The sequence below is a fragment of the Clavelina lepadiformis genome, chromosome 1, assembly GCF_947623445.1.
Source record: "Clavelina lepadiformis chromosome 1, kaClaLepa1.1, whole genome shotgun sequence".
NCBI classification, from domain to species: domain Eukaryota; kingdom Metazoa; phylum Chordata; class Ascidiacea; order Aplousobranchia; family Clavelinidae; genus Clavelina; species Clavelina lepadiformis.
In genome coordinates this window covers 6,748,269-6,775,427 of record NC_135240.1, presented here as the reverse complement: position 1 = coordinate 6,775,427, position 27,159 = coordinate 6,748,269, and the positions used below count along the sequence as shown (strand labels likewise).

Below are 27,159 nucleotides of genomic sequence, written 5' to 3'. Positions count from 1 at the left end.
ATCAAAGTCATGTGTTAATGCCGAGGAATTTTTTTTTAATTGAAAACAGTCAAAAAAAGCAGGTCTAGTTTATGCCCTGTGTACAAGTTCCTTTAAAATGCGCTTTAAGCAAATATACAAAAAAGTCGAATTCTTTGTTCTAAAAAACACGTAATATAACTTTCAGCCAATATTACCGGTCTTTTAATAATAAATTGGTGAAATGCAACCCGGATAATTAACACACAAACACACGCACATATTGTCCTATTATAGGAGCATTTTATCTGTGGCGTTTACCAACCATATACGGTACTGTTACACCATCCATACACACACAAAAATAAAAGGATACCTATACAAGGTTTTTATACCGTACTGCGAAACTTCGGTTCCATTAAACATATTTACAGGGCAAACTAATTACACACGGTAGTCATGGCAATAAACAACGCATCTTTTGCACTGAATAAAAGCAATATAACGAGAATAAAACGATATAGACGGCAACATTTTAATTGGGCTGAATTTCGAAAGCACAAAAATATTATAAGCTTCTGTATCGAACACAAAATGCAAGTATGGCAAAATTTTCCGGGCAGTGGATTCAGCCGAAATAAACGAACGAAAACTTTTCCAATATCTATACAGTACAGTTTATAATGTTGTTCGCAGAAACTCTGTTTTTTGCGTCCATGCTTTGATTTGTGTTTAAAAGTTAGTTAATTGAATCGGTTTATCCGCTCAACTCCTTAGCATTTTTATCCTGAGTTCTTTGAGGTATTCCTGACACACTTGAACTTTTTGATTATGACGTAATGAAACATCTTTGTGAGATCATTATTGAAGTTTTCCCACAAAGCAAGAGTTTCATCTCAGGTTTATCCAGATAAGAAAACAATACAGACGACTCAGTCTTGGTGAATTTCAAGTGTTCTGGCAATGGCTTCATGAGCAAGACAAAAGCATATTCATTGCGCAGCTTAATCGAAGCGTGAAGTAAACTAAAGAAAACCTCTAGCGCCCATTGGCGGCTTGTTGTGAAGCTTGTTGAAAGAGGAGAGGATTGTTGAAAAACAATCGCTGTTTATCTGCAAAACACGAGAATTTTAGCTTTACATGTAGATATAATCATACTTGGAGCACTTAACCTAACACGAATCGAGTATGTGCGCATACGTAAAGATCATACACAGACGTGTTCATTCGCAATTATACCGTTTCAGCAACTTACCTTGCATCACTGAATGTTCAGTACGGGAAACCCCCAAGTCGACGGCAAGTTCTGGTGTGCGATGTTCTGTGACGTAATAAAAAGAATTTGTTTATCTATTGCACTAAGCTTCGCACGTAAGTGAGATTTAAATTCCATGTTAACAAATAACTAATAAGCAGCGTTGAAAAAGACGGTTACCTGACAAGATAGAGCGCCTCAAATAGTCCGGACTTTTCTGTTCCTCCAACAAGCGGTTGTTGCTGTTGTTAAGATTGTTGCCGGTAGATGGCGCAGGTAAACTTGTAGGGGACGGCGACGGCGAATGGGCCTGGTTACCTGGGACAACCACAACTGCGTTGACTACATCGAAATTTTACATTTTCTACAAATGAGTGTCGGAGTGCGTCTTTTACTTACTGCTTTGTTGCTGAACAGCCGCAGCAATTTTCGCCGACAACATGGCCGCATCAAACGATGACGAAACCGGAAATGACGTCATCGGTGACGTACCGGTGACGGGAGGAGGGGAGCTTTCGGATTGGGCATCGCTTACAGTCGCACTGTTTGGTGCGGGCGATAACGCAATAGGCGACGGGGGCATCTCAACGTCTCCATCTGTGAGAAAAGGTTAAATTTTAAACGATTTGAGAAATAAATTTTGCTGATTGCGACGCTTAAACCAAAGCATTCTGCTTTCTACCTAAAAACAAGAATCGACAGCTGTGACACTGGGTGGATTATACAGGGTCTAAGTTAAAGACCAGAATTGTGTTACGCGTCCCTTAACGTAGCCTCTCTACCCTGTCGGCTTATAAAAACTTCAAAATAAGACTTGTTTTTACTAACAGTAAACGGTTAAAACTCAGAAATACCAAAGTAAAATGACATAAAAAACGGTTTTAAACCGCGGCTACTAATGGCCATGACACCGGTCAACTAACTCAGCGCAGTAACAAAACTGAAGGGCACGATAACAACACACTTATCTGTCTATAAGTGTAAAATTGTTAGGCAGGGAGCCAGCTCGCGGTTGGAATTTTACACCTAACTTTTTTCCGCTGAACCGAAGCAAACGCGATTTTTCCAGGAATGTAATTTGAAGTTTATACATAGACATCTTACCCTGAGTGTTGTTGTTCAAATCATGGCCGATCAGTTGCTGCATAGAAAGCAATTTTCCGTGCAATTTTTTGTTCTCTTTTCTTTCCTTCGAAAACTTTCTTTCAACCTCGACTGTGAATAAAAATCGCATAAATTAAAAATGAATTGTTTGAGTTGATATTCATAAGAACAAAAAAACAATGAGACAGAATTAAAGTGGTGCGATTAAAATAGACGACAAACAAACGCAGCAGAATGCAAATGTTTTAAAAAAAAACAAACGTGAACAATCCGGATGTTAAAATTTCTGACGCGTTTTCGTCTACATTAATCCTAACAATGGCATTGGAGATCACTCAAGAAACGGATCAAAAAATATTAATATTCAAGGACGCAAGACAGACAAACTACTTGAAGTGGCCGGACAACAACCTTACACGCCTAATCTCCCGCGTTGAATCGTATAAGATTTGGCTGAAATTTTTGGGACAGATTTTGGTCAAGGTTGTTGACGAACGTGACTGTTTACAAGGTGGGTATTATTTCGGATGAGATAACAGAAACACAATCCGACTAGAACACGAAGTATGTAAATACAAGGTCAGATTTGAAATCCTGGAAATACTCTTTGCTCGTTGTATGCGGTTCGGGAGAAAAGGTATTATATCAAGGTAAATCGCTTTGCAAAACCCACTATTGAAATTAAATGCACGTTATTAGCGGATTGCTTCGGATTAGAGGAAATCGTAACAGTTTCCAGGAACTTCGGGAGGGGAGAATGGGGCATATACAAATAATGAGACTTCGTCTCGTGCGATAATTTTACGCGATTTAAATCTTGATTTCTTTGTTCGCAAGTTGAGCTCTTTTAAAGAAACACAAAATACACGACATATCTCTCTTGGGTTGTAGTCAATAACAAAATATCGTGACAGCCAGTGGCAGCCTTATGAGATCGTATTGAAGTCCTTGTAACCTTAAAACTCTCCAATTAAACAGCGGTCCGTGTTTTTTTGGCACGACTTCGATCTTGTTTTTGGGATGTGGATCATTCTTTTCCCACTCGAAAGCTGCCAATTGTGGTTTTAATTACATACGTTTGCAGATAAAAGAGCCAATCGGCTTAGAAACATTGCTTTGCAAAAATTCACGGTGACAATTACTATTTACATATTTTAAAGTTATGAGAAGATCTTGAAGTCTCAAACTAAAATTTCTCACATTTTTTTCTTTTCTGATTCGAAGATCCGCAAATGGATAAATTAATTTTGGGAAAAGCACAAACATCTTATAGGACTCGATAGATTAAAATATTTCTGTTTGATATTTTTTCCAAATCTGCTTACACCTTTCTTTCCTCACCACAACTTCGACACAGCTACATACGACACGGCATTATTCGTAAACAACACAGCTTATGACGTCATAATTAGTCCTAGTAGATGAAAGCAATTAGCCCAAACGGACTGGAGATTAGCAAAGATAGAGCACACGACTAAAAACATGATTTTTTAGAAATATTTTTAAATACTTTTGAGCACATTCATAAGCGGGGGAAATCGGAAAAATGTTTTTGCTGATAACAACTGGTGCGTTTAAAATAGGACAGGCATTGTGTACAGTTGGATCGATCCCTAAACAAAATAAAGTATTTCTTATCTGTCTCGAGGCCGTTATTTGGGAAATAAACTTCAGGATAAATACGACAAGCCAGGCCAAACGACAATCTTCGTTCTAATTAATGCCACCAGCTACAGAAATATGGGAGAAAAAGAATTTTGGTCGAGATTACGGAAAAATGCGAACATTTAGATATCCATCTCGAACAGGCTTGATTTTAAGCCTAGTCACGCTTTTGTGATTGCTTGCGGAACAGCGTTGTTTATCTGAGAAATATGCAGGAGAAATGGACACATCTCGACGTGCCTATTTATTGCCCGCATATTAGTCAAACCAAGTGACATTTCAAACCCCGTATATTTGTGACCTTGACCCGAACAGACCATTATTTATTTAACAATTCTCGTGTATGAGTCATAAGCACACGGCAACAGACAATCAATTGTCCTGTAACAATGCGATAAAATAGTTCGTTTCGTTTGGTGACAAGGTACAGCCCAAACAAACACAATTCGACGATTTGCCTTAAGGGTGACTTCACCTTGTTAATTAACGCGTACATGTGTCAGACCTCGATATATGCAACTGATAATACGCCTCCAAGCATGGTTTAATATTCAATTTATGATAATTATTTATTTGTAATGTAGCGCCACAGTATGTTGATGTTTGTTAAGCTGAATACATAAAATCTGGTGATGTGGTAAAAAAACGGGCAAAAACGTCGATCACCAGATGTATACAAAAGTCAATTTCGAAGAAAAAGTTGTGGAATTACGAGCGAAGATTACAACGTGGTCACGCACAATCATCACCCGAATGACATTTGAATCGCATTGAGGAAAAATGATTAGTATTTATTTTTCCTTTTGAGAACTTTTCGCCAATCTGCCAAGACGTTTTCCCTGACGTTGAATTACCTCAAGACACGCTTCATTGCGGTCGAAATGGACTTAAAGTAATTATTCAAATCCTCAGAAGAAAAAATGCACGAATTTCAACACTTTATCATTCTGAGACATGTAGATAATATAGCACTGGCACAAGTTTTTGTTTTGTTTATCTTATTTCGATTGGGGTTGGAAGAAATTTACGACTTCGCGAGTTGTCATCTACAATATGATGTAGGGCATTGTGACGTGACAATAGTGAGCGGGACGCCAGAATGAAATAGACCGTTACGATTTCAACGACAAAAGCAAATAAAAACTTTTCCGATTTAAGTTTTGCGAATCCACTCGACCACCAACAATGAAAGGCAAGAAAATGAGATTTAAAAAAGGGATGAATTTTCACAAGACTTCTACATGCACACAAGTAAAAACGTGTGAAGGGCTGGCAGTCGTTCTATGTCTTCTTATTCGCACCGTTTTTGGTTGAAAATTGAAAGAAGCTTAGTCGAATTGTGACAGAATTATCAATGACCTAACACTTACGTTTTGTTCAGATTTTACTGGGTTGTTCGCTTTGCTTTGTTTCGCTTTGCCGTTCGAATCGGCCTAGCAAGAACGGACGCCTTAAACCCAGTTACAGACTTAAAATCCGTTTTTGTTTTGCAGATAATCATTTCTTGACCTGCTTAACTCTCTCACCTTTTTCTTTTTCGAATTCCAACAACTTTTGTTCGAAGTTTTCCCGAAGTTGTCGTTCCTGCGTCAGCTTCAACTTCAACTCAGCTGTGAAAGCAATGTGATGAATTAAATTGTAAATTCCGCCTTAAATGGCGACAACGCGAAAGAACATCCAAAGAAACAAAAAAAGTAAGCTTTATATTAGTCAAAAGACCACAAGTGCAACACTACCACAAACACAAAACGAAAGAGAACACTGCGGCGACTTTAATCAGACCAATCAACCAACATTATAGAGCAGATGGTTTCACAAAGTACATAAGAAGTCTTCATCAAACCTATTTCAATTGATGCGTGCTTTTCCTGCAGGCTTGCGTTGTCTGCTGCCACTTTTAAAAGTCCTTGGATGTTGGTCAATAAGGTTTGCATCGAAGACACGTTGGTGGAAGTCTCCAAAGATTTTATTTGGTTGTCGTTAGATGGCGCCAGCTTGGAAGCTTTAGCTAGCTGATTGACTACTTTGGACAGATCAGTGACTTTGCCGCCTGAGAAAGGAATATTGGATTAGTTTTGGTAAAAATATTTGAAGAATATATATCTCTATTTCCCACAACAGATAACATTCTTTCTTTCAAATAACAAATAAAGTGTATTAGATGTTTAAAAGCCTAAAATTTCATGTCTCTTCTGCATTGAAAGTATAATAATATCAGCAACAGTCTAAAAATCAAAACATCAAAAAAGATGCTTATCCACGCAGTTAACATTACAGCTGTTTCATCAAACTAAATATTTTGGTGACCCCGCTTAACAAGACTCGTAACATTGACTATGACGTAACAAAGGCTATGACGTAAATATAACTTGACTAAATCGAACAATTGTACCCCTGAATAGAACAAAAGGAAAAAATCTCGGCAAGTTTTTGATTAGAAAAGAAATGTCTGGTATTTAGAACCGACTCCCAGTACGGTCCTTTTGTAGTTGGTCCAAAGACAACAGTTTCGGCAACGGTTAATAAAAAGGAAGAAGAATTCGAACAAGGAAACCAACATGAAACGCGTTAATACCCTACTTCTAAGTGACTATTGCTCAAGCCAAGAGAAGTAATCAGTTAAGTCAACATAGGCCTGAAACATATGTTTTACTGAACGTTTGGAAACTGCGTTCAATCAGCCGTAACCGCCACGTGATCACAATTATTTACGCCACGTGATTATGGCAAAAGGATTACGTCATCAAACAAAAAAGGTATATTTGTTGTTAGGTGGACGTTTTTCATACCGTTTCAACGTGAAAAGCGTCTTTTTCTAAAAAAAGAGCGCTGATCCAAAAAAGAATGATAATTGACTGAAACGTTTTGCTTTTAACTGAACAGCAACGAGCATGTTGCCGTGTTGTGCTGTTCACAAAATGAGAATGTAGTTACGCAATCGTTGTTTTTCAAAACCAAACTTCCTGCTGCTGCAAGGAGACTAACTGAGGACAATGTACGAAACCGGATGATAAATATGGCGACATAATAGAAATATCATAGCACGTGTGCATAGGTAAGTGTCACTTACAGGAATTTCCGTAAATCACATTTTTGAAACTGGTAGATCTCCCTTTAAACAAGAGGTAAAAATAAAGGTGATGATATTCAATTTGCGCTGACGGTAATTTGCAAAGAAAACGCTTATTGAATCAGCTCCAGTGCGAATGGAAAACAACCTTTTACGCGGGCCCTAACTATTCTTCAAAATAGCAGAGCTCACGTTTCTGCATACAAAGGAAACGCCTAAGTCCAACTGGGGGATTTCTGGTTGAAAGGCAAAATGCGAATGCAAGCAAATATGTTGATATCGAAATTGGCGGTATTCTAGTTCCTTCGCAAGACAATGCAATATGGAACTTTTTTAGGCACGTTCCAGGAAGGAAAAATAAAAGGAAATACCTAACTCTGGCTGCTGCTCTGACCGTATTGTTTTCATATTTCACTTTTTATCTGCTTCTGGTATTATCGAATAAAACGTAACCGTACGCAGACGATAGAAGGACGTTTTACAAAATGGCCGATTTTAACTTAAATTCTTTAACCGGTAGCACTTTGCTGTGCCCAAACAAATCTCTACACTGACTGTATCTTGTTAATAACCACAACAAATACGATACCGGGTGGAGTCAGGCAAAGAAGCGGTCATGTTCAAAGAGCTTTACGTTACCACTACGGACGTTATTATAACTTAATTCCTTGCTCATAACCAAGAAATGTTTATCAAAATCCAAGTGCTCTGGCTGTTCGCAAAAGGCAACACAATTCACAAATATGACTCCACAATACCTGTATATGACGTCATAATTAGTTTCAAGAACCGGAATTCGCGTTTAGGTTCGAAAAGTTTTCAAAATTGCGAAGATTTTGAAGGTAATTAGTCAACAACGCTGTCATGGGTTATCTCAGAATTCAATTATCAAGATGGTTACAAGTGTGGTTTGATGTCAATAAACACTCCTTAGACTCAGTGCGACCACTGGGATTTGGATATTAAGCCGATTCCAAGAAAAAAACGCCTTTTCCATGACTTATTAAATAAACACGTAAATACTAGGTTTAAGATGCTGTTTATCTGTATAAAAAGCGTTTGTTATGGCCGTATTTCGAAGGCTCGGTTTTTTGCAAAAACAAATAGGCGTCTAATTTACAATCCGACAAAGATCTTTTTCAAAATGGTCTCAATTTTCTATAGGAGTCGATCATTGATTTAATTAAATTCTTTTGCGTATTCGATGAGACCATTATCTCGTTTTGACAAGTGTAAAGTGGGTTCTGCCACTCTGAACTCCCCAAACCTTTCGAGATACAACAAGACCAATGCAAGATTTCTTTCATCGCACGCATTCCTTGGATAAGCAAGATGGTGACGTCACAAAGCGATAGCGATATCAAAGTAAAAACGAGGCTGAACTATCGGTCGTGACACAAAAGGGAATGTTTTGATTTGGGCGAGAAAAAGAAAATTTTCACGCCGCAAAATGTCACCTTCTTGAGAGTACGACCTACGAGTGAACTTTTACGTTCAAGGAAACACGGCGGAAGTTTTTCTTCTAAACTTAAAGTTATTTTTTCTAAATTGAAAACAAAAAAGCTTCTCCCGAAAACATCTGACTGACTTACCCAGCGAAGTTTGAAGGGAATTTTCGTATCCGTGCGCTCTGTCATTTCCTTCTCCAGCGTGGCCAGTTCCACTTCCATGCATTGAGCCGAGGCTGCTGGCAGGTGAGGTCCTTCCATCGCTACCCACACCGTTGCTAAGTCCGATCGTGTTGCCGTAGTTTCTAAAACGCGATGAAAAATAGTGGGGTCAGATATGAAAACAAGAATAGAGAGAGTATAAACGCTTCGGACAAAACGTAAACTGAAAACTTTATCAACCTGGGCGCGTGGTTTTCTTCCGCGTCCGAGTCCTTTTCAATGCGTGGTGAATGTGATCTTCTTCCCGTCTGCGATGCAACAATAATAAATATGCTTAGTTTGCGATTTTGTGGAACTAACTCGTCTATTAATGCTTCAATGTATGATTTCCTCAAATTATTTGCATTCGGACGGACGCTAAACTACGAGGAAAAACAGCAACGGACTATTACAAGCAAACCCCGATTGTGACAATCTTTAATCTTCAGCAACGTTAAACTTTCAAACGCGTCGGCAAAATAAGTTTCACTTCAAACAATAAAAACCAACCGGCGAAGACGACTGGGCGGAGTCCGACTGCAGAGGTGCGCCACTGGCGGCTATCTGAGCAACAGCAGCAGCCGCCGCTGACGTCATAGCTCCGGAGGCTGCGTGATTTTGCGCCAACTGAAAGAAATTGCAAGAATTCAAATTCAGAACACAGCCGAATAAGTATCTAACACTCCAAGGTTTGAAGCTCACTAAGTATAACAAACCGAACACTTTTTACTGCACAAACTTCATACTTCGATGATGACGGAAGACGCAAATCGGTCTATATTTCGCTTTGTATCAACAATCGATCGAGTATTAAACTACTGGTGATGTCTCTATCGATCTTACCTGGTTGATGTGATTGATCAACGGCATTGCCATTGATGTTGGTGGAATACCAGGTGAGAAAATACCGGGATGTGACATCATCATGAACGGAGCGAGAGCCGGATTGATTTGCTGTGCATCAAGCCCGTTGTGAAGTCCTGCAGCCTGCTGGTACTGTTGCCTCAAAGCCTGCTATACACGCAAATGGTAAGTCAACTGATGTTGAAATAAATGCATGAGTTTTTACGTACGGCAGCGTGTGAAATCGTGGCAAGAGTTATATAAGTGCCAATACCTGCTAATCTGCCTATATAGATACATCATAGATTAGACGGATAATGGCATGATACCTGCAAATACGCGAGATTTGCTGTAGTGTTGTTGTGAAGATCGGCGGTGGAAAGACCTGGAACGCCGCAGTGATTTTTCTCATTCTCCTTTACTGGGCTACTGCTCGCTGTAAACAACATCACATTTCTTCAATAATGATAATGCTTTATACCGTTTATAACGTAATAAGACGCCTCTATTACGTCAATATTTAAAAGGTGTGGGTTGAAAAGCTTATGCGGTAGCTGGTTTACAGCTAAGTCATTTAGGGCTGATGACATCAGTATAAAAGTTGGATATTTTCCTTAAACATTGGCGGCGTTTAAGTTGTCATAACTGAATCTAATTAAAATCGTGTTATTTGATGCCACAGCTTCGTTTGTCTGCATTAAGTTATACTTTATAAAAATCTTCATAGTTTTAAACCAAGTTAAAAATAAGACAAACTTTTATGCCACTATTTGCCAGTTTCTTCTTTGCCAAACGAAAGGTATAACTTTTTCAAAGCAAGCTGAGTTTAAGATATCCGGCAAATATGCAATAACCCAACATGCAAAAAATTCTCTTTTTTTCAGGAAAACAATGTCGCAGAAAAAATAGGAAAAGAAATTAAAAAAACAGCGAGCAAAGGAAATGGAACAAACGCAGTTGGCTCGAAACGTCCTGAACAAAAACACGAAATCATAAAAAGACAACAAAGGGTTGCACGACAGAGACAGAGAAAAGGACGGCTTTGGGTTCACAATTTGGTCTGAAATCGCTATTAATACGCACAACTGTATTACTCATCTATGTGTGCTTTTCTTTAGGCATGGAACAGGAAATAATCGAATAGAATCACGAATTATTCACTCCACGAAATTTGATGCAAATTTCAGAATTTCCAAGGAGATGTTGGCAACGCGATTGCGACATTTTAAGTTTTTAAATATAAGTTGAGTTAAAAGAAATGAGAAAAAAGGTTTAAAGTCGTTCACCCTTTTATGTTTGCACGAACTTTTCTAAAAACTTTTGGATTTTTGACAAAATTTCAAAGAAAACGTTTTTAACGATTAGCTAAAATAATAATAGGTGGTTGCGCAACCAATGTGAAAAAAAATACGACATGAATACCAAATTAAAAAAAAAGTTAATTCAAAAAACCTTTGTCAGCCCTTATACAAAATGGATGACACTGTACTGAACGAGCATTAACTTGAAAGCTGATTACCTTAGCAGAGTTATCAGATAAATATGGCGTATGTCAGTAAAGGCGCTTAAACAGCAAGAACTTAACGTGGCATTTGCCATGTAATTGTTACCATGTCGCACACAACCAGCATTATCTTGGGGTTTTGTGTAAATTTGCTTTTCTGGGGAGCGAATTTTACGAGATAAAATCTACGGATAAGTAGCCACCTTACCAACAAATGATTTTATGAATGCACCTATTATTTATCCTGACTGGGCGGTTTGTGGATTAATAGCAAATTCAGAAACTAGCAGTACTTTCAGGAAACCTCACAAAATAACTAAACAACTCTAAAGTAACTGATAAAATATCCAATCCCAGTATGAAACATCACTAACACTTGTAACGAACACTATAAGAGTTAAATGGTAACATTGCTAAGCCAGACGCGGTGATAGTTTCAGCATGACCGCTCTGATAAAATTGCAATAAAACACCGGTGACAATGTCATGTGGGTCGTGATTTTGTGCAATTTCATCATATTTCATCAAAGGTTACTGGTATTTTTGATAAAAATGATATCACATTTTCGCATTAAAACGAGCAATTTTTTCCATTTCTCGTAATACGAACAGACGTAATCTCACACACGATACTTTCATCAAGACGAATCAAAGAAATTAGAACATTGTTACACCACAATGCCAATAGTGACGCGACAATGCGCATGAAACAGGCATCACGCTTTGTAATAATGTTGTTCATGGTTATGCAACAATCTACAATGCAATTGTTCGAATTGTTAAGAAATACTTCGTGGCCTTTATTTGACCTCGGATGAAATCAAAGCCAATTGCATTCGCTCCATTGGTGTTCAACGAAGCGTAAAACGATGACAAAGAAAGTGATTGAACAAGCCCGGTCCATAAAAATCAAACGTTTTGTTTTCAAAAAAATCTGACAAGTCTATTACAGTTGAGACAGAGAACTGTAATCCACTTATAGAATTATAAAACTTTTCTAGAGTTAAACAGAGTGTTGTATCGCACACGGTCATATGGTTCACACTTGTTGTTTGTCTGAGAACAAATCCCAACAACAGTTTCAAAAGATGATTTGCCGCCGGAAGAAGAGACGATTGGGCAAAAATTTTACGAGCAAAGACGCTCATAAAATGAGCAAATCACAGTCGCTATTGTCAATAGCAGTTTGCTTAGTTTCCGAATTACTTCAATAAACATTGTGACACCATCATAAATACGCCTTAAAAAACGCTAGCAAGCGTGGTGTAGCAAAGCAGTTTTTATTACATTAAATAGGTCTAAAATCCAATCTTTGTTATGTGATTAATGACCTGTGTGACATCACAATCTCGTAAAAAACCGCTTCAGTCTCTCAATTTAAACTGTTTGGCAAATAGGCTGTAATCAAGCCAGAGTAAGCTTTTATCATTTAGTTAGATGAAATCAAATAAAATATTAAATCACTAATCAGCAGACTAGCTGCGACTATTTGTCCAAATCGTTTATCATTTCTCAGCGCGGGGCGCGTTTATCGGTAAAAATTTATCGAAAATCAAACAAGCGATTGAATTAATGGGCCCGTCGCGGGTTAGTAAGGTCAACAGGTTGGATTACAATCGAGTGTGTTTACGATTCGAGACTTCAATTTGTTATACATTAAGGTATTGTTATCGCGAGAGAAGTTTATATTTGCTGACTACTTTTATCCGTCGCTGATAAAAGTTTATCTGTAACTTATTGTCTAAATAGCTGCTTACGCGCAAGCAAGAGCTTGTTTTGGCAACGTGGTTACCACTTTTTCAATCGCGACAAAGCACTGTATGTTTGTCCATAACTGAGCGCTATTAACTGGCGACAATAAACTTGCGCCGCCAACCGAACTGCAATGGCAATATTCAAACAATGTTGTAAAGTTTCACTCTAACAGGAATTTGTTTTTGATAAGAATTTGGTGCTGTTGTCCAAAGCATCGCGTTTTCAAAATACGGCAATTAAAAACGCATTAGAATACCTTTCTCCTGGGCAGATAATCTTAACAGATTTTAAAGCGTTAATCGGTCCCACAACGACAGACCCAAGCCTTATACCTTTACAGCGTAGTGTTGTCGCAGTAATCGGCCACGAAAAATTCTGTTTTAGCCAGGTGGAGAAAATTTTACTCCGCGATTCGACGACATTTTCTACCCGTGATCATAAATTTTATAACCATTGCAATTTTACGGTCTACTTTTTTTTGGAACCCATCTTAAACACTTGAACTACAGTAAAGATATCTCATGTTTATTTAAATAATTCAGATATGTATCATAAGAAATTACCTCTTCTTTCGTGACTCTGATCGAGGCTTTGACTAAGACGAATTCGTTTGTGAAAAGCAGAGAGATCAGTTTGATTAAGCAATGTCTGAAAGAGAAACATGTTTTGAAAAGTTGGACACTTCTCGCCAAACCAAACTTCAAATTTTGTTTCAAATGAACTTCGAAGAATTTGAGTGAATCAAATCAAAACTTATGAAACAAAACAAAAATGTAAAGATTTTTATAAAAAACTTAGAAACATTTCGCTTACGTTTCCCCCTCTTAGGCTGGAATGATGTGACATCATGTCATTGGAGGGCGGCAAGACTGGGTATCGTTTCGGGGGACGTCCCGGGCGACTAAAGAGCAACACAAGTGATGGTAAACCACGAAAAGCAGACGACTAGGTTTCAAGTACTTAATATTAAAGTATTTTGTGGGCATAGTACTTATAGTAACTATAAATAACGCAACTATTTTAAGAAAGGTGGGATGTAGCGCGTTTTAACCGTTTTTTGTTTCAGGACATATCCCTCGTGTACATAACATGCGTCACCGATCTAGGTGTCGTATGAAGAAAAACTAGAAACCGGTCGACTATAATACGCTGTGAGATTTCATTTGAATGATTTTAATCAATGCAGTTCCATTAACGTTAAAACTCAGTGAAAAGCCATAAAAACATATCGCTCTTATGAAGACATGCAACTTCGCAATACTTGCGCGTCACTATTGTCCCTGGAGAAAAAATGACAGTTGGCAGGCGTCACGTGACGTTCACGCATCGGTGATTTAGCAGGTTCAAATCTCAGGGGAGCTGAAAAAGTGTCAAATTCACAAACTGAACGACTAAGTCACATTGAAAGAGTGCTTTTTTTAGTTGCGTAATAGAAGCTTTAATGTTGCGTCACAAATGACAGCGATCCGGCAAAATCAAATTACTTCAAGTTTGGTTCATTATGAAGCAAAGTTCAATAATTTATGCGTTTCCACTTTCTTTTTCCCGTTTTTCCGTCGGAATAACAGGAAAAATCGTTGTGGGCCTGTCCTAAACATCAAAGCCTCTCAGATGAAGGCAGCAACGCTTTATTAAGAAAACGACAGTAAACTGGAGGCCACAAAACCATCGCTTGGGTGTCCCGTTTCTCAGCCTTTTTAAGAGACTGACGCTCTTTTCCGCCCCAAATCTTTCCCAAGGTCTTGTCCGAATCTAAATGATTTATAAATGCGCTGTATAAAGAGCAAACACGGCTAGCAGAGCGCACATGGCTCCTCGATATTTGTTTCTTATCATGCGGCCTATTTTAAATTTGTAATAAATAACATCACTTTGAGCCCTGGTGTCACACAGACGTAATCTGGTTCGAAAAAATAACGTTTTAAACCATTTAATCTTAACTACCGCATCAAATATTAATGGAATAATCCTTGACTAATAAATTAATGCTGTGTTTGTCGCGAGCAATTTGTATCAAGATTTGGATTTTTTCCCACTGAAAAATCAATAACTTGATTTTGTTAATCCCAAAACCGTCTTAAAAGGTCATCCTTTACGCATATAAAGTTAATTATTAGAACCTATACGTAAACTTTATATATCCTTTGTTTTAAGACAAGTTAGTTTTCGGTTAAACTCAAAAATATTTTTAAATAATAGAAAGATTTCCGACGCCTTCCCCCATAAACCACAAAGATAAATAAAGACAGTTATTATAGGATCGACACCAGTTATGGAAGAGAAGGGATTGAATCGTTATGATTATGAACTTTCTGCCCGACCCCAGCTGCAAGCGAAGAGTGCATACAGGGAATCCAGTTACAAACCCTTGGTAAGCTAGTTCGGGTAAAACTCGGCCAACAGACCAGGCGTAAAACCATGTTTTAGATTATTAGAAGCTTGTATAGGAAAGTAAGTTTCCTTCCAGTTTGTTAATCTATATCATATCGCAACGGCGCGCCATTATACCGTCACAATCGTATCTATTGTAACGTAATTAAATAGGATACGACCATATGATAAAGGAAAAGCGACCGGGGAACAATAAAGACGAACTGGAACACGAAGGGAAAATAGTCTCAGCAAAATCGTTCGCGCTATATCCTATATCCGTGCATAAAACCCAGATGGCTTTAGTCACATGTTGGCATAGAGGAAATAAAAAGTGACTTATAACTCAACCAAAGTTGACATATGCTTATGTACATACCAGTAGTATCACGCGAAGGGTTTTTTCCACTATAGTTTGTTCAAATTTAACCAAAACGAATTTTAGACTGGGTTATTTTTGGCTGGTATGCTGTCATTGAAAAACATTTTACTATTATAGTAGACACAAATGCATACATACATGTACATATATATATGTACACTATATTGTGTAATAATTCTTACACAATTTGCTATACAAAATCATCAAACATGACAAAATTTCACCCAAATCTAAAAATATAATTTTGTGGGACATTCTCTTGTCCATTTAATTTAAACAAGTTGTCACGTTTAAGGAGCCCTGTTGTAATTTGTAAACTTGAAACATGGCGATATACTTGATGTTTTCAATTATGCATGCGTCAAGAAACTAAAATCGTGCCATTTATTATGCAAGAGAATTACGCAATCTCACGTGACGGGACGTTTTTTTGTTCTAGATTAGACAATTACAAAGTTTTGTTGTAAAGATAAGGTCGTTTTTGTGTCCAAGTTGGACAAAAACGAATCGAGCAAAAAACCACCAACATGTTTTTGCACTTAAATTTCTCCCAACTTGGCCCATGTGATTGCCTTATTTAATTTACTCTTTTAAGAACTGTGTTGTCGGTTTTATAACTTCTCAATAAAGTTTTTCTCTTTCAAAGTGCAACATTTGTACGGTTAAGTCTCAGTAGCCAGACGGAAAACGAATTATTGAATTGGCTTAAGCCTTAACTTAATTTCGAGTAAATTGTCGATACATCTCGCTTAACTTCGGGAAAAAAGCGAAAAACCTTGAAGAATAAATAGTTGTCATTTAATAAACCAAATTAAATACATTCCATTGATGTCTCATTCACACGTACCCATATACTGTAGATACGTTACTACAAAGTATTTCATGTGTCACGAGAAAGCCCGATTTTGCTCAAAATCTCTCCAATTCAAAGAAAAAATTCCTTAATGTAGAAAAAGGTCTTAATCGTACTGGATTACAACAGCTAAAAATAGTGCATCCAATGACATGGGTCGAGATCACATAAAGCTAAACTTCTTCCGAAAACCGCTAATTCCGTCCGTTAAATCTAAAGCCAAATGAGAGAAAAGCCACGCTTTGAAAACAACGCCATGCAATAGGAATTAGCCGGTAGAAGTTCGTTCATAAACAACTCATCGAGGATTGATTGTCGACCCAGATTTTTACACGGACAAGACTTGGCCACGGCTAAACTGGCATCACAAATCTGTTTTTGCTGTTTTTTGTTTACCGCGCTGGTTAAATAAGCAATTCAATTGCACCAATCGTAGTGAGGATTTGAGTTGCGTAAATCGCCTGTGAGTACTGTTAGGTTAGCCACAAGACCACCAAACGTTTTAGAATACAGGCTTCACTTTTCTCGCAGCAGGAAAATACAACTTCCACTTTTCATGAACAATATCCTGTCAATCAAAGCGTCACAATACGCGTTTTATTTCGTAACAATAGTGGATTATGTTGTATTGTTAACCAATACTTAAACAGTAGTGAAAAGACTTGTGTGTTACTTGATTGGATAACCATAGGCAGGTATATGAGGAACGCTTTTCCCACACTTTAGGCTTCTTCCCTTTTGGTGTCATTTGTGATTTTTGTGCATTGCAGTTTTTTTTAAAAAAAATAAGTTTTGTGGCAGACAAACGCATGTTACGAAGGTTCTTATTCTCTTCGCCTATCTCTGTACAACTCAAAAATATTAAAAATAAAACTTAATAAACAGTTGACCTTGGATTCCCGAAGAACTTCTCCAGTTAACTTTGTGTAGTTTCCTGCATGGTATGCTGCAGTCAGAAGTAATTCGATTTTGTTTCTCCATCGATTTGGAAACTCTCCAAATTGACAAAAATAACATTTTGAGAAGGTCTTGCCCACCAAGCATAAACTCTTTGCATTCAAAAGCAAAACTTGTGCACAGCTAAAACAAGATAATTCTGGAGAGCGGTAGACAAACTTATGACGTCATAACGCATTTCGTTCTTTGATCGTGTTTTGAATTTCAAAGGCTGGTTGCGCTGCTGCTTTTTACAAAGACAAAAAATTATTTTTCAAACAAGGCTATTTGAAAACATATGAGGAAAGTGGTTTTGGAAAATACAACAATTTCGAGTATTTTTAGGGCCATCGAACAGCAGACAAATCAGATTAAGCCTCCCAAACCCCAGGTAATTGACGTTTTAGCGGGTAATAACCCTGTCTTGGCAGAACGGGGACACAGAAAATTGCTGCATTTATGCCCCAGGTATGGCTATTTAACAACGGGGTTACATTTCGGTTTAGCATTAAGCGTTGGAAGCTGTTTTTAGAAGAGTTGTTATTAAAAAAAATTTAACCTCATCAGAATTGATTGCGTACTTCCCTTTCTCTCAGGTTGCAAGCAGCAATTGTTAACGTAACAATAGGAGCTTAATGACACAACAAAGTAAAAGTTGGAAGAACAATGGCAAAAGGAAATTACCACAACGTTTGCGGTCGAAACTCTTGCTAATGATTGGCTGCATTTCGCGCTAAGCGTCTATTACAAAACAATGGGACCTAGAACAAACATTCGTCAAGTCTCAATATATACGCGCGACGGTGAATTTGCAAAATTAGTCGATTTAACGAACGGTTTAAGCACAAGAAATGGCCTTATTGAAGTTATAACGAATTTGCTTTTATGGTAGCCCAATGACGTCATATAATTGAAGCAGTGCGAACAACCCAAGTAGTTGTTTTAGGTTTGCAAGGAAACAGAAGCTAGTCGCTCTGAATAAGATAAGTTCAATTATTTTTCATCGGGTACAAACATTTAAGAGGGGCAGACATTGACCGTACAATCTGATAACGTCTCTCACCACAAACAAACGCATACACCAATTTGCATTGAAAATGTTGCTGTGGTGTCTTTCACATATTTAGGACCTCTTTACCTAATCATGCATCAGCGGCAATTGGGAGAAAATTTTCTTCGAAACGCAGAGGCAAAAATTGGCACCAAACCATTATTGAATTATATTTGAAACCGTGAAAACCAGATAATGTCATTTAAGAGCATTAGGCGTCTTATTGGAGCGAATGAAAATTGTTAATGATAAGGGTCGTTACCGTGTTGCAAACCGTCACACAATAAGAACACGACATACAAACTTAACAATGACACTGGCTTGCTGAAATTTTCATGAGCACCGCCGTTTAATTAACAAATTTTCTGTTGCCGCTTTTTTCCAACATACTAAGCAAAATGTGTCGTCTTTGTAGAACCTTGTCATTCCAAACGGTCAATACATCCGAAATTACACAGAAATTATCGCGTAATCTCTCTCTGAATTGTGACGCCACGTAGGCTATTGTGACGAAATAGGCAAACCCGCAGAGAAACAGCAACAACATTCAAACAGCATTACGTTGGCATTAAAAATTACCGAATTAATTGTACAACAACGGCGCGTTACCGTCAACTTTAAATACCCTTGAAACGTGACATCGTGAAGGCGTCAGTGTATTTTCGGAAATCAACAAAAATTTCCGTTCTTAGAAGCGTTTATACGTATGCAGGAGCGGAAACGTTACGTCGTCTGTTAACTGTTAACTGCATCATATATTTCGACTTACGAGAGCTAATTTTTAGTTCAAACACACGAAGAAATTTAGGAGGAAAAAACGATTTTGTTGTTAATATTTCGGATCAGATTTTTGGTCGGCGACGCCTGAAGACAAGTTTTCCCTTATCTCGTAAGCTTCGAAGTAAATTTCAAACGAAAAGGCGAAAAGGATTGTTCGTATTTTTACGGAAACCGGGCGGAGGAGATTACAATCTCGCATTCCACCTTTAATTTCGGAGGCAGAATATTCTAAACAGCCATGACATTTCTAACCAAAATTTTTTTGACTTCTTTAAAAACGCAAAGCGACGTACGCTATAAATCATGATATGACGTCAAAATCGTTTAGGTTGTATGTTGCAATCTCTAAATATTTAAGGGATATTTTTTCCATGCCACATATATGGCATCGTATGTGAAAAATAAGTGAAAAAAATTTAAAAGATTGTCTGTCTACCGACGTACCCTGTCTCTTGTACCAACTCTATCGTGAATCAAATTACGCAGATTTTTATTAAAAGAAAACGAAAAATTCTTACGCCTTAAAACTGTGTATTACGTCAGGTCTATATCGGTTGCCGCGCTGCGAATAAAATGAGACGCACGCATCTTATTTTGATGTCACAATAGAAAAAACGTGATCAGTGTTGGAACGGAGGGGTCGTAGAGAATTGTTCAATATATGAAAAATTGTCGACTTTTCCGCTTTAGAATATAATGATGAATAGGTGTCAGGTAATTTATTCGCGGAATAACGGAAGAGTCAGCAACTAACTTAAGGGATTTAGCTGCTGTGGTCTTTGTACTCATCAGAAGACAAACGACAATTGTGACCTCACAAACAAACAGTCGCAACGCGTGACATTCATAACAGCGTGAGCAGCGGAAACGCGCTCTATAATAGTTTTCTTAACAGCGTTGCAATGCAAATAGGGCAGACTCCATTGTGCTGTTTCTGTTTCTTTCTTTGAAGTAGCCCTGATATAGTTAAAATAAGCTGAGCTAAGCAATGCAACTGTTTTGGTAATTTTTCTAATCGCACGTTTAGTACACTATATATGCTTAACTGCGTCACAATAGAAGCATTGTTATACCATTATGAGTTGCAATCGCAAAAATTGTGCAAGCAACCTAAAAAGGTACGCTCTATAATTGTTAAAAAAAGAACAAATGTCGCCTGGATGTTTTCTCTTCCACGATATCACAAACAAGGACTTGAAAGAAACATTGTTACGCTTGAATGCAGGGCGCAGATAAAAGCAAAACGCTAATCCGATTTTCGTTGCTGTTTCTTGACGCAAAAAGTCCAGATATTATGCCATAACAGAACAATTGTGCTTTCGAAACACAATTACATGTGCTCTGGCGTACCTCCAACTAACATTATCTTTTCAAATTGTCAAAGAGTCTTTTCTCCTAAAAGGAATGTCTGAGCGTTAGTTTACACAGACTTCAGATTAGATACGCATTTTGGGTTTGAAAATATTATGAACGTTCCTATTGTGTTGTCGTATGACACAAGGGCCGCAAAAAATACGTTAATGTATACGACCTCAAAAAAATTTCAAGAAAAACGTACACCCAATTTCCTATAAAATTTTCTAAGAAATCGTAAGTGAATGAGACATTTTGCGAAGGACATAGACATCATACAACAAACGATGAAGCTCATAATCAAACGCGCAGAAGACAAGATTCCATACCTGGCCGTTGTACAGTCTTGGTAGAGAATTTCAAAGTCATCTTTGGTGATCAGCTTACATCGATTCACTCCAGGCTGTATCGCGCCAAGACCACGCAAGATTCGAACCTGACAAGAAAAAGATGAATATTGTTTATCTGGAATAAGAATCTTTGCGGCGGTCGAAAATTTAGAGATGAAACTTCGAATGATGCTTTCCAGGTCCCCCTGAACCCCGATGCGCCGGCTACAAACAAACCGATAAGTTTTTCTCTGATCTATTTCTTACGATTCTAGAACAATTTATTCGATCGTCGTTTATCTACTAACCAGATTAGCCTGAAACAATCACAAACAACATCAAAATGTTCCGCTTCTAACATGTCGAAAACTTATAAAACTTTCCAGAACTCAAAAAAGCGGTGTCGGATTTAAACATCTTTGTATCATGCGACCTGCATTTTGTCTCATAAATGAGGGCGTCGATTACAACGACGTCTGAGGACGGAATTACAACTAGTTTGTGATCAACCGGTGAGTTTGCGTAACAGTGTTTCGCGCATTTTGATATTTTTTTTACAAAATTTCTGGTTTTACTGTGTTTTGTGCAATGTAGACGGAAGTTCCATTTACCTGTTCGACGTTGCACACGACCGGTGATATATTAAGACGTTTCAGTTTGGTGTACACCGTGTGAAGACCTCCGACCAGATGCTTTAGGAAAAGATCAAACGCCTGAAAATAAACAGAAAAAAACTTTTAATACATGAAACAACAATTGAAGGATGTTGCAAATCTCCAAAAAGTCATTTGTGCTTGTCTTTGATTAATAACCAATCAACCTAAAAATATTAAAATTCAGGAAAATATACAATAAGGTAATAAGAAAGTATTTTTTTTGGTTTTTTCGTAATAATAAACTTTTATTACGAAACTTCAGTTTCTCTGCCAACCGCGCATTACTGGTAGGCAAAGAATCCAAGACGCTCGTGCACATGAATTATACGATGCCAACTTTTCCATTTTCGAACGAAACTTTACAGCATAAGGAAATTTTCGATTTTCATTTTGTCATAAGTCATTATTATTTCTCTCAGGATTTCAATTAAATGCAGTTCATGTGTCACAATGGTTATTGTTACGTTCTTTTAACAGAGATAACATTTATGTGAATATCTTCTGGCTTGGCGACTAAATCGATTACATAAAGGAAAGGTTTTTGTTCAAAATCTGCAGCGAGGTCACAGATAATTTCAACTGGACTTTGTCATGTTCATAGAGATGAAAAAAATCAATTATTTTTAAAGTGGTTTGCCCGAAGTACAGGACCTGCAGGCTGTCCGGTTTGTCAGCTATCGATCATTTTGAATTAGTACAAATTGAGACAAGAGCAATTTTCAGGGATTAGAAAAGATTTTAATTCAACTTTCCATTTGATTTCTTTATGTTCAAATTGTCTGGTTGACTGAAATCACAGAGGTCACACAATTAGCAGCTACTAGTGACAGTGATCAACTCTGCACGGACACAAAGCAATTAATACCCGCGCGCATTCCAACATTCAAACCAAGAATCAAAAACAAACGCATGAAGCCATGTCAAAGTCTGGAAGTACTTAGAACGCATCTATGGGTGCGGTTGGCTTGTACATTATCCCCTGGAGGTTTTAAGCGTTTTGTTATGATGTGGTAGCACTAACTTTTTGAAAAGAAAAAAAATGTATAACTGACATGGCCTTAAGGTAGGGCGATGTAGGACGGTGGCTCGCACAAAACAAGGCATTGAGGATAATACAACAAGGCAACAAACGGCTCAAAAAAGTAAAACAAGTTTTTGTTTTATCTAAACTCAACATCTTAACCTATACCTGCGGCAAACAGATGTATTCGTGATGATTCAGGGTGAAACTGGCGACCTTTGACCCTCGAAGTTCGACCATTCGGCATTCGTTGTTCGAAGGGGTATTTTCAACTGGGGGTGGAGTGCTGTAGGCTGGCCGGTCGATCTGTGGACAAAAAGATAAACCGTCAAGCAAGGTGCATCGCAAGGTGTTAAGTCATTGTAACTTGCTTGTGCAATAAATAGGCATGTGATGAAAACAATACATTGGAGTTTTACACGACAATAGCAGTCAGCAGTTCTCTGTTGGATATGTCCGGTTCAAACAAACAATGTCGCAATTTGTTTAAAAAGGTGGCTCTCACTGTAAAACCCCGCGTAACGCAACCAGGGCACTCGCGCACTGGTTGAAATTTGCGACTTTTAACAACGATGTACTTGTCATCGTATTAATTCTTCATCTCGCACAAACTTCTCACTAAAGGCACGCGACACGAAAGGACACTGGGGGCACGGGTTGGGAACTTGCGGCATCGTATAATCACACTATAGCGAGCGGGAACGAATAAAAATAGCAGCCCCGTGACAAATCGCTTTGATTTCCGCAGAACTTTTTTTGCGCATTAATTACCCACAATTGAGGACCGAACTGAGTCGTTCTTCGTCTCTCCCGCGGCACAATTCCTACGCTTAGCCGCCGCCATTTCCTGTACACATTAATATGGATTGATGCTTGCGACAAAAGCAGGCATAATAACTGTAAGTAAAGTGAAATAAAACACCATCTCGGCTCATTATTTAAAGGAATTTAAAAGCGATTAGGTGGTACAATGGAAACATTTTTCATTATAATGGTCGAAAAGCCAGCTCACGTCCGCAAAAAAGACGAATAGGACTTTGTGGGAAAAAGTTGGGTCCTGCGTACATTTGCCAGCAACTCATAAATTAGTGGCTTGATTGAAATGCTGCCTTTTATTTTGAGCTATGAAAAAGGCGTGGGATTGTTATTTCCTACTATTCTTAACTCAAATCGCACATAGCAATCGAATTTCCTGTCTCCATGCCCAATGTACCCATACCATGCACGCTTGCATATATTGAATTACTCGGTTACGTCTTACACAATAAAACTATTGTTATTTATTTACACTTCGTACGAAGGAAGTGGCTCCAAAACCGTTACTGTTGGTTTAAACGTCTGTATTATACGGCGCTAACGTACACCAAGCTTGCAAATTTACATGTCATGCGTAAAATTTGCACAAATTTAAACAACTTTTTACACAAATAGTTGAGAGACAAGTGGTGGCGGCGCCACAGCAAAGTTGGCGCGCCAGGTCGTACACAGGATTGTGTGGGCTGCAGGTTGGAAAATGATGCCAAAACGCAAAGTTGTGAACCAGTCCCCCAAGGCAACAGACTGCGAAGGTTCTTCGGATTGTATCTAGCATAGACATCCGCAAAAAACGAAGCTATTAGTTCAAATAAAAGGAGCAATCAGTTTTCCATTTTGGGGTAAATTGTATTTAAAAAACTGGGGAACGCTGCCAATGCGGCCTAGACATTGGTGCCGCATGTTATGCATTGTTTTGGGCGGACAAGCTGGCCTGCGAATAACCTCTGTTTTCAAAAAAGTTTGACGGCAAAAGGACAACTCGGTTCTGTGACCTTACTATTACATCTGTTAGTGTTAATATTCATCGAGAAATAAAGTATTTATGATGTCATAATACCACAACAACTTCCTAATCGGGTGTTGGCCTTTTTGTTGTTGGCGTGGGAACATATTGCCAGCATTTTCCGGGTTGAATTACAATCTCTTCAGCATCTGTGGCATTATTTAGGCCACTAAGGGTCACGTGAGGTCAAGAGTTTTTATATTTATGTATCATAATCACCATTCATGACCGTAATCAAGTGCTGACCGTGCGCCAGGGAGGTTTTGGACGCCGCAAAGTATTCAACACAACTTCTACATTTTGTTTGTCGACGTTAAGGCCACTCCACGTGGTAGCAGCTACATCTTACGTACCGAGGGTTAATGAACTCCCAAAATAAATTCCAAAACTTAAAATAAATCCGTTTTGTGTTTGTTGAACCTCGCCGTAAAAGCGGGAGATATAAAACGGTAAGCTCATTGTGACGTTACAATCAAATGATGTTTTCTCCTCGTGTCGGTATTGGTCCCAGGTAGCTATCAAGTCACTTGATAAGTAAGAAAGTGGATACCCTTGCCACTGGTGGCCCCTACGGTGGTCGTCGGCAAAAATAAACATGTTTATTTTGGTCACGCCTGGCTGCCTCTGAATCGAATGAACAACATTCAAAATGGCGGCCATTTCCAAGTTGAAAACTTTCCAAGACCATGTCGCCATTTTTGATGACTAGTCAAAATACGAAGTCAATTCATCTCCAAATGAAGAAAAAAATGGTTGCTGTGAATTAGCATCACACCTTCTGCTATGTATATTAATATTTTTTCTATGCTGTTATATGAAATACCACACACCTAACTTTTTACAGTCGTTTGAAAATTTGTTATAGACATTTAGACCCCACCACGTGTAATAACGACTAGTTCGGGAGAGTGCGGTTGAAGTTAACCATTAACTCAAACAAAGACAAACCAGCATGCGATTATTCTGTCATAATGTATCAATTAGAAGCGTAGGTTATTACTTATTGCGAAACAGAAAACGTGTTATCGCCACAATTGACATATGTTATCAAGCCGAATGTGGGTAAAGCAAATATCATGCAGATTACAATTCCGAAAAGTCTTAAGTGCGCAATTGTTTCTGACCTGTGCGAGAGAAAAAAAGACAAAAGTTACTCGCAGCACTCAAAGAATTCAAACTCTTATCTTGACAAACTTTATAACGAAATTGGCTACTTATTAATTAATACCAACGTTATCTTGCGCTCTTTCACCACGTGACTGTAAACTAATTGTCAACGTCACAATGCCACGACCAGAAAGTTATTACTTGGCTGTATCTAAACTTTAAACTGCTAAACACGACGGTGGTAAGATGTTTAAACAAACGCTAGGATGAATTTAATGCAAAAACATCAGATATATGTTTTCTAAAAAATACGCAAAGTTCACAAATCCACTTCGGAACTCCAATTTGAATTATTTAATTTAAGTTTTCCAGTCGCAAAAAAGTTATCAAAAGTCTTGGTTGGAGTCCAATTAAAAAATTTTAACCCGCGTATGAGGACGTTTGTGAAAATCGTCTCAAACTGCAGCTGAACAAAAACAACCAATTTTCGACAGAACGCGCTAATTATGTGACGTATCTAGTTGACCGTGGGTTAAGAAAATGCCCTTTGGGAACGGAGATTGACAGTCTTATTATGACGTAAAGATATCCAATTATTTAAAAAAGTTTGAGTCACAGAGGCATTAATTACATTACAAGAAATTTCTTCAGTATGCTTTACGAACAATTTACTCCAAGCGCACGTGTTGCGCATAAAATCATTGAGACCGACACCAACTTCTATCAGTGGCGGAAAATAGCGACCAAAATCTCGGCGAGGAGCCTAAGTTAAGTTGATGCTAAGTAGGTTACAATCGTTTCCGAAACCTGTCAGTATAACAAGATAGCGAAATACACGACCAAAGCTTACCTTGTACGATGACAACTGCGGCGGAGTCATCACGCTATCCCATTTACCGTGCATTGCGGGTACCAGGGGCATGACAGACATATGGATTTTGTATTAGTTGTGCTAAGGGTTTGCAAAAGCACCTGGTTCTTAAAATAAGCTGTGTAAAACAAAGTAAAACTTGTTTAAGTAATTTTTAAGACGCAAGCTGTAAAGATGGTAATGTAAGAGTTATAAGCTATATGTCTTGCATTGCGTTAGTGCAAGTAACCTATCTCCTTTGCTGCTTAACTTTTTTAATTACACTCAATGCTACTATTTAAATAGCATGTAGAATTTTATGAAAATATCGAAACGCATCACTAAGCGCATTACAACTTCACACATAAACCTACATTGTGACGCAACAATTGCACTTTGAAGTCAAGTAGCAATGGTTTTACCTGACCTAGAAGCAATCCAGTTTTCTCAAATCAATTTTTGACCGACTTTTTTGCGACCGATATCCAAGCCACTACTCGCTTTAAGATATTAATCGAATTGAACGAGTCTTAAAATCTTTTTTCTTGCAACTTTCTCTCTACGTTCCATGACTCTAACCCCTGTCTCTAAACATATGCTCTGTGGTCATATGTGGACTGATGCGTTCAGATTGCAGCTTTTGAACATAATGCAACGTCTGCAAATTACAGTTACACAAAAATCACGTTTGCTCTATGCGTGCGACATTGTACATAAATTACAATTCGACATGTAGCTGTAACATTCCATTTCCTGTATGTAATTGTAGTTGCGTGTGCCACGCCACAAAGCAAGGTATTTAGATCCATACCGAAGCCTAACAGTCTATACAGAACAGACAACTTCTAT

The 27,159-nt window shown here is 38.1% G+C and overlaps 1 protein-coding gene across 3 annotated transcripts; it reads right to left on the bottom strand.

Moving 5' to 3' along the window:
- Positions 1 to 14: 14 nt before the first annotated feature.
- Positions 15 to 26,848, bottom strand: LOC143446457 (dachshund homolog 1-like). 3 transcript variants are annotated; one of them, XM_076946096.1, is made up of 19 exons: positions 26,733 to 26,848; positions 26,311 to 26,449; positions 22,703 to 22,840; positions 21,469 to 21,570; positions 20,858 to 20,964; positions 13,617 to 13,704; positions 13,367 to 13,451; positions 9,874 to 9,980; positions 9,545 to 9,715; positions 9,212 to 9,328; positions 8,903 to 8,970; positions 8,645 to 8,805; positions 5,826 to 6,032; positions 5,509 to 5,592; positions 2,318 to 2,428; positions 1,613 to 1,810; positions 1,394 to 1,531; positions 1,214 to 1,279; positions 15 to 1,070 (listed from the first exon to the last, which is right to left on the bottom strand). In XM_076946096.1, exons 2-19 carry the CDS (start codon positions 26,389 to 26,391, stop codon positions 997 to 999), a joined length of 2,103 nt encoding a protein of 700 aa, XP_076802211.1. In that variant the 5' UTR covers positions 26,392 to 26,449; positions 26,733 to 26,848; the 3' UTR covers positions 15 to 996. The 3 variants fall into 3 exon arrangements, with proteins under 3 accessions (XP_076802211.1, XP_076802226.1, XP_076802217.1); XM_076946111.1 differs by having other exon boundaries at positions 9,545 to 9,712; XM_076946102.1 differs by having other exon boundaries at positions 26,738 to 26,756.
- Positions 26,849 to 27,159: the final 311 nt, after the last annotated feature.